Here is a 9,207-nt window from a genome sequence, read left to right on the forward strand (position 1 = left end):
CATCAACTCAAAAGGCTAAATATGCAATTACATGCATTTTTATGCATCTCTGGCGCTTTGAATTCCGCCCCTGAACCAACCTTCGATAGGCTCTTCAATACGAAAATCCCGCCAAGAAGATAACGACAAACACCGAGACCGCGGATAATGGGGCAATTAAATTTTTAAACGGATGGATCTAAGCTAGACAATAGGTTTGACGATGGAGTTTTCTCTAAAAAATTAAGATTGGAATTATCCATACGAATTCCGGACCACTGCAACGTTTATTAGGCAGAAGTTCTGGCTATAAAGGCGGTGGATGTGTACCTTAATAAACACGCCACAACGAGGACAAAGATAAATATTTTCTCGGATAGGCAGACGGCCATCAAAGCTATGAATGCTAAGATCAAAGGTTGCACAGGAATGCCTGGCAACCCTAAATGATATTAGCAGCGTTTTCATGGTCAACCTCATATAGATCCCGAGACATAGATATATTGCAGAAAATTTTAGGGCCGATAAGTTGGTCAGGAAAGGTACCAACCTTCCACTATGTGATAACGTAGGTAGAATTGTTATACCCATGACAACCTGCGAATTAATGATTAGAATAGCATTATTATCCAAGAGGCCTGTAAGTAATGGTTAGCTGAGGGTACTTGTAGAATAGCTAGGCTACTATAACCGCAAATTAATATTTAAAAAAACGGAAGAACTGCAGAGCCTCCTAAGAGCGGACATTTCGAATGCCACGACTTGTTTAACGAGTCATTGGACACTAGAAGTATTCTGCCATGAATTTTTTAGAAATTGCGTAGATGTCGAATATTTCTTCTGCAGTTACGCAGTTTTAGTCCAGAGAAGAGCAGGCTTATTAGGTAAGCAATTATTTAGCTGTCTCACAGAACTATCCGCTGTAGGAATAAAAGCATTATACACTTCATCCCAGCTCCAAAATGGTTCCATGAAATATAGTCAATGAATTTTATGTATTTCACAGTGGTATCACAATGGACCTGCAGCATCAAAGTGAGTTGGTTTTTCGACTGACTGCCACGTTAACCTAACCTTACCTATATTATTTAACATTAACAATGTAAAAGCATCCAAATATTTCGAAATCTAGGTTCAAACATGTCTACAAATGAGAGTTGATATCGGAAAACAAATGAACGCACCTAATAACCTAAAATATTCATAATTTACCACAATATACCATTGTTAGCAATATCGATATGCAAAAAATATGTATTGAAAAAGGCTTCCTTTATCCTTTCAGACGGATCAGCGGCTTTTCGAGGCTCTCCAATAAGACTGAGCATTTTTTAATGGGTGGTCAGAGTATTTTGTCATTTGTCAACTCGTCAGCTCTTGGCGGCGAAGACCACTATACCATTCTGCTCGCTACTAACCGACGCAACAAAGATCTTGAGGACAGAACATTTAGTGGCATTTTTTGAGACTTTAAAATTCTGAAAACTTAATCTCAAAACGTAGTAACTACTGCGGAGCGGTAGAGTTCCTTAGACAGCTTGATACCAATCGTCTTTATGGACTTATCGGCTCTGTCTTGAGGGCGATGAGATCTCGAGGGAGATTCTGTATAATTGCCCGACAAAACAAATACAAATGCATTCCCATTTATCCACAGTCAACTTCTTAGAATCAGGAATTTAACTACTTAGATCCTTTTATTAGGAAATTAGAATTAGCTGAAAACAGCTTTTTTTAGAATATGTAGAATAACTGAATTATATAATAAAACTATTTTTTCTTCGTGAAAATATGTAGTAACCCATTTTTGAAGTATTAAGGTCAAAACGTAATAACCAGGGAACGGATTTTATGGAAATTGCCTTTTTTTCTGCTAAAGAGGTAGAGTATATTCGATTAAGAATGTCCACGATTTAGCTTTCCCTGATTCCATATATACACATTTGATGTTGCCTTTTTTTGCCTTTTTTAAGATATTTGCCTTTTTTAAGATATTTGCCTTTTTTTGCCTTTTCTACCTTTAAAAAAGTGATTATAGCATTTACATTTTTTTTTAAGATTAAAAAATATACACATTGCCCATGCGGCTTATAGAAGCGCAGAGACCTCTTGCCAAATTGGTGTTGGAAAAATTCAAAGCCGTTTTCTCAGCTAACGAAGGCTTGGAGACAATAAGGGGTGTTGATAGAATTATAAAGNATAATAACTCATGGTGGTTTGCATTATACCCTAAAAGAAAATTGATGCAACCATTCATGGTTGGAGAACAAGATTCGGATTGTTTTGTTTATTAAACTTTTTTTATAGAATAAATTTTAGAATTTACGCAAAGCGCCTGAAAAATATGTACATATCAACATTTCGACAAATATCGAAAAAAATTTGCAGCTTTTTAAATGTCGCACACAAATTTGTTGAGCCCTGACACTTGTGGCCAGCAGAGGCATCGAGTATGTTTTACTACAAAACTTTTAAGCATACATATGTATTTACATACGAGAGTACATTTGTGTGCATATACACTGCATTCAATTGCTACCACATGAGATGCACGTTCTTGTGTTTGTCGATAATTTTACAAGTTGAAAATTACTCCCCTGTGCGCAATTAAAGTACATCATAAAAAACAACAATAAGCATGGAGCTGTAGCAAAATAAGCAAACCGCACAAACTCATATATTTTGTAAACAACAACAAGAGTACAATAAGTAATAATATACACAAAACCACCAAAGTCCCTTAGCCATTATGGTCGCTTATCTAAATCACGCTTCTGCACGCTTGACAACACAACACCCACATCCAACCAAGTGACTGACTGGACAGCAGGCACAAAAGCTATGCCAATGGCGTTAATAAACTCACAAAAGTATGGGAGCTTTTATTTGCGCCCCCTATACCCCTTAGATTCTCTGCTGGTTTTCTTACGCAGCCCCTTCAACCATCAAATACATCCACAATTCGGTAGATAATAATTTTCAATTCTGACTTTCCTTACTGAAACTTTTTAGTAAATGTTTATAGTTTGTGTGTACGTGGAAGCAGTTAGATAAACAGGCTCTAAGGTCCGCATTGCTTTTGTGCAGAATTTTAACGTGAAAGACGGCATTTTCCTGTTTTCTACTACCAACTTACGGTCGCCCATTAATGTGGCTATGTCAACACTGACCATTCGTGAAGTGATGAAAGGTTCACCTGAAAAACTGACCGATGTGTGTCAGTGTGAAGTACCTATATAAATACACACGCATGTAGCTACATATGAACGTGACGCTTTAAATGAAACTGCTGCTTTTCACAGAAAGGCATCCGGACCAAAATCAACAAACCTGTAGCTACTCGGCGTTGTCAGGACACCTTTTAACGCGCTTATCCTGTCTGATGAAGTTGTCGATTGAAATCAGAATTTTTTTCCAAACTCTACTTTCTACCGTTCGTCTTATAATGTCCTTCTGTTTCTGACACATATGTATGTATGTAGCATTTGCTTGGTGCAAAAATTTATGTGGAAAAGTAAAGTCGGAATTTTTATGCTCTCACCCCCTAGGTTGTTCTATACCGAAAAAATATACCCATATTTTTTATTTTGAAATCAAAAAATATTTAGAGGCCGCTCAACGCGCCTAAAGTTTTCAATGTATTTTACATGGAGAAAAAACAACTTTTCGTAGAAAGGGTATAAAATAGTTAAAAATCAATATTTTCCTACCACAAAACTGTTTATCCGCAGGAGATTTCTAATAATAATACCCAATTGTCTATTTAACCATTTTTTCCAACTATAATTTATAGGTCCGCCAAAAACCCACAAAAACCCCGAAAATTGCAATGGGGCGACCAATAAAAAATCGTTAGTATTAAAAATTTTTAAATAAACAATTGGGTATTATTATTGAAAATCTCCTGAAGAGAACCACCCTAATGTACATATGTCCATAGAAGCGTATACCTACATATGTGTATATCGCACATATACGAAACCTGCACGTCTCCTTATAACCGTCAGTTGCCTCAAGTCTGTGGTTTGTTAGTGTTAATGTGTTGGTTTTGTTGGCAAGATCATTTCATTCCCAAAAAATATGCTTGTGAATTTTAAGTACATACTAATTTTAGCAATAAAAACATTTAGATAAATTTTTTGGTGGGCGTAATAGTTGCCAAGGTTAAAAAAAAATTAAATTAATAACGATTTTGGCCCTTTGTGAACAATTGTTTCATTTATGTATTATATGAACCATATGCTATTATGGAATTAATTACACTATGCGACAGTCAAAATCGGGATGGGATGAAACCAACGGGAAATGTTATATCGGTCAAAAACAAGTTATACGTGGCCCGGCGTTTCGCTGGGTCACGTCTAGGAATCGAGATATATCGATTTGATGTTAGTAACTATCATATAGGGGAAATATTCTTGTCAAAATGAGATACCTTCACTTAATTGTGAAAAAAAGCGAAACGCGTCCATCGATTTTCATGATATATGTCTCATTTTGCTTAAAGGTTATGTGACTGTGCGTGAAAGTAATACAATTTGCCTTTTTTCCGTTTTGGATTTTTTATGAATTTAAAAAACAAAAACATTTAATATTTTAGGCAAAAAATATTTTTTTTTCTTCATACATTTATTTTTACCGGCAAAACTGTTGATTATATAGAAAAACGTTATATGAACAGTAGGCCGGGTCGATTTGTGGGGAGGCAAAAAAATCGCCCATTGCTCTGTGAAAATCATATTCTAGGGATCAAAATAAGAAACTTTGCCGAATGAACCATACCTCTAAAACGAATTCTGATGTCCCCCAATTTGGGTCGAACTTTTGGGTAGGGGCAAATTTTGAAAAATCCCACTTTGACCCATTTAGAGTGCTCCAATCGAGTCCAAATGTATGACCGACCCCCACTAACTTTGGAGGCCCGACCCACCGATGCCAGTGGCACACCCCCTGGAACCCCCCTGGGGGTTCACCATACAAACATTTCAAAAAATCGCCGGTTTTGCACTTTACATGAAAAAATCAGCGAAATGCCTATGTTTTTTCTTTTTGGAGTTTATTTTTCTCTTTAGAAATTTATTTAGTCAGAACATATGTAAATGAAAAAATGAATTTAACTTAGTAATAGAAAAGAAATTAAAAAAAATTATTAGAAATTAGCGTTTTTACAACCCTTTTAAAACCAAGGCATCACTGTGATGCATTTGCATGTCGTAAACATAGTTGTGTGGGTTTTTTATTCAACCGTTTTAAAAAATGAAGGTATCACTGTGACACAATTGCAAATCGGAAAATTGCTTGTGTGCGTTTTTTAAGACACAGCTGCATGTCGTAAACTTACTTGTGTAGTTTTTTTATAGCACCTACTTAAGAAATGAAGGTTGTTTTTACAACCCTTTTTGTGGGTATTTTAAGGCACCTTCTTAAGAAATGCGCGTTTTTTGCAACCATTTTAACAATTAAGGTATCACTGGAATGCACCGCAACCCTTTTAAACAATGAAGGTATCACTGTGACACAATTGCAGATCGTAAAATTGCTTGTGTTGTTTTTTTTTAAGCCACCACAAGACACAGCAGGTAGAATTGAAATTACCATTTCATTCTTATTACCTCGTCTCGTAGACCATATATATCGCAACAGTTTTTGTGAATGCATTAAGTCGTTGTGAAGAACTCAAAGTGTGAAGTGCTAATTTCAGATAAAAAAATATTTCAAAAAAAATAATAAGTGAAGTGACCATTCCAAATCAAAAAGTTTACAATGAATCCACCATCCTCTACACCGCAAGATGAAGCAACTACATCAACAACTATCGAAAACCCAATGAGTCATATACCCAAGCATGATGTTACTGTTTTTGGTGTGTCTACTGATTTAACTGATCTTAATTTACCAACCCATCTGGATATCTTGAGATATTATTTTTACTTAAGCGAACGTGCTAAAACAGAACAAAAAAAGTTTTCCCATAAATCATTCACTATTCAAGTACAAGATAAGTTGATTGGAATTTGGGAAAAACTTGGTATGGAAATAATGCTGAAAAAAAGTGTATTTAATAAATTGAATAAATTGCTTGACAAGTATCAAGAGCAAATCAAGAGAAGAAACAACACCCAACAATTTACAGAGTATGTAAAATCTCTGGAAACAATTTTTTACATTGGAACATGTAAATGCGATTTGAAGGCAGCTCCATGTGCATGCGGCTGGGTTCCCGAACGCCTCAAAGAGTTCATGCACGATCAACATAATCAGAGAAGACTAACAATGGATGCATTTGTGATGGAAACTGAAGAGCAAGGAGCAACGTCTATGTCATCAATGCCAACATACCAAGATCCCGATGATTCAACATACGCACCGCCACCGGTTCAAGAAGATATGGATAGAAGCACAAGTTCACAATACACAGAGAGATACGATTGTTTTAACTTTGCCTTGGTATGTGACAGATTTGGTGTGCCTGACAGAGTAGCATCAGCATTGGGAACCGCTCTTTTGCAAGATTTTAAAATTAAAGATAAGCATGGGAAACCTCTCATCATGGATAAATCGAAAGTTCGCAGAGAAAAAGAGAAATGCAGACAAGAAGTGCTTCGCAAACGGTTAGATGATACCAATTTGTTAGCGTTTTCATTCGATGGCAGAAAAGATGATACTTTAACGATAGATAAAATTGATGAGAAGTATCATACTAGGATGGTAAAAGAACCTCATCTTGTTATTTTGAGAGAACCCAATTCTGAATTGATTGGTTACGTAAGACTGGAACATGAAACCGCTGAATACAAAACAACCAAATTAAATGGTTTTTTCAACGATAAAAATATATCACTGGATGCATTAATTGGAATATGCACTGACGGTGAGCTAACAAACACTGGCCCACACGGTGGAATTATACGACGATTCGAATTGCTGTTAAAAAGACCATTGCATTGGTTCGTTTGCCTTCTACACTTCAACGAACTTCCGTTTCGGCATTTGTTTGAAGCTTTGGATAAATCAACCAGCACTGGACCAAGATCGGCAACCGGAAAACTGAGCCGTCAAATCGAAACTTGTGAAACTCTTCCGGTAAGTTATTGCTATCACTCATTTATTATAATTGTCAACCATTTTTAATTATTTTATTATTATATATTTTCAGGTGGTGGACGGCTTCCAGAAAATTGAGTTGCAAAATATGCCCCCTGCTCCTGAAAAAATTGAATTTTCCACCGATTCGAAGTACTTATACGACATGGCCCATGCAATTTCTAGCGGCGTGGTTCCGGTGGATCTGGCTAACATCAAACCAGGGAAAATTGTACATTCTCGGTGGCTCACCAAGGCCGCTAGATTATTGCGATTATATGTGACAACGGAAAATCCAGATGCAAATTTAAGAATTCTGGTTGAATTTATAATTAAATGTTATGTGCCAATGTACTTCAATATCAAGTATTACAGCTCTGTCGTGTACGGCAGTGCATTATTTTTCAAGTTCATTGGTTGGTCACGATTTCTAGAACCTCGTTTACGCAAAATTGTCAATCAAGTAATTAAAGATAATTCATATTATGCGCATTCGGAAAATATCTTGTTATCAATGTTGTTTGATGATAGCAAAGAAAAGCGCGACTGTGCCATCAAGAAAATTCTACGCTATCGAACCGATGTTGACGAGCCAATGGAACTTAGAGTTTATAAAAAACCAGATATAAACTTTAATTGCACAAGTTATACGGAAATGATCAATTTGAATGATATAAATATCGTATTTGAACCACCATTCACGCGAAGCATTCCGTACGATACATTGAAAGAATATTTAAATCAAGATGATCCACCGTTTAATGATCCAAAAATTCCATCACACATACAAGGAACGGAACGACATGTTCAATTGCTAGCTAGCGTTTCCAAACGGGTTATACCGGAAAATGTAGAGGCTGTTATGGCGACGACATTAGAGAGCCGTGCGAAATTGCCCAGACTTGAAAGTAAAAAAGACTTCAAACAATAATTTTTTTTAGTTTCTTTTCTATAACTCACTTAAATTAATTTTTTCATTTACATATGTTCTGACTAAATAAATTTCTTAAGAGAAAAAATAGATATTATTATAAATAAATAATAAATATTATTATAAATAAATAAATAAAAATAAAGAAAAAACACAGCCATTTAGCTGATTTTTTCATGTAAAGGCCAAAAATGGTGATTTTTTGATATGATTGTGTGGGGAACCCCCCAGGGGAATTCCAGGGGGTGTGCCACTGGCATGGGTGGATCGGCCGTCCAAAGTTAGTGGGGGTCGGTCATACATTTGGACTCGATTGGAGCACTCTAAATGGGTCAAAGTGGGATTTTTCAAAATTGGGGGACATCAGAATTCGTTTTAGAAGTATGGTTCCTTCGGCAAAGTTTCTTATTTTGATCCCTAGAATACGATTTTCACAGAGCAATGAGCGATTTTTAAATCGACCCGCCCTAATGAACAGATTAAAGGAATTGTAATTTTTAAAATTTTTTTAAATTTGTTTGAGCAAAATCGGACTAGTGGTTCTCGAGTTATGTCAAAAAAAAAGACCACCAAAGGTGACAATTTCCCCTATATGATAGTTACTAACTTCAAATCGATATATCTCGATTCCTAGACGTGACCCAGCGAAACGCCGGGACACGTATAACTTCTTTTTTACCGATATAACTTTCCCCGGTAGTTTGAACCCTTCCCGAACACTGACCCCTACCATTTGTCTCACAGTGTTATGTGACGTAGGTATTAGATGAGTGCATTAGATGAGCGTAATTAAAAAAACAAAATCGCATTAGGCCAGAATATACAGTGACTCAAACAAATGACCACATGTTTTTTTTTAATATTCGTAATATTTTTCCAGTTAAATATTTTTTTGTTATATTTCTATAAAAAACCGTTCAAGCTTCACCCAAAAATATATAAATCACAGTTTCAAACTTTATACAAAATTTAGGAATATTCAAAAAATTTTTATCGAAATTTCAACTTACGGCTAAAAAATCGTATTGATTTTAACTTGAGGCTACTTTTTTGTAATATAAATATTGTTGTTGAGCTTTGTACCACGATTTTGGATATTAGGGAAAATGGAAATAGCAGCAAAGTCTTAGCGGTAGAAGTTATAGTAGCTATTTCGGAGATCACCACATCTCCTAATTAAACTTCTTTTTCTAGATCAAAATTGTGCCTTGACA

The 9,207-nt window shown here is 35.7% G+C and overlaps 1 protein-coding gene across 1 annotated transcript; it reads left to right on the plus strand.

Annotated features, from left to right (window-relative positions):
* Positions 1-5,296: 5,296 nt before the first annotated feature.
* LOC108363655 (uncharacterized) lies at positions 5,297-8,059 on the plus strand. The gene is made up of 2 exons (XM_017617082.1): positions 5,297-7,062; positions 7,136-8,059. The coding sequence occupies exons 1-2, from the start codon at positions 5,743-5,745 to the stop codon at positions 7,991-7,993; spliced, it is 2,178 nt and encodes a 725-aa protein (XP_017472571.1). The 5' UTR covers positions 5,297-5,742; the 3' UTR covers positions 7,994-8,059.
* The last annotated feature ends 1,148 nt before the right edge of the window (positions 8,060-9,207 follow it).

Source organism: Rhagoletis zephyria, unplaced genomic scaffold (genome assembly GCF_001687245.7).
Source record: "Rhagoletis zephyria isolate East Lansing unplaced genomic scaffold, Rhagoletis_zephyria_1.1 Rzeph_scaffold_01330, whole genome shotgun sequence".
Lineage (NCBI taxonomy): Eukaryota > Metazoa > Arthropoda > Insecta > Diptera > Tephritidae > Rhagoletis > Rhagoletis zephyria.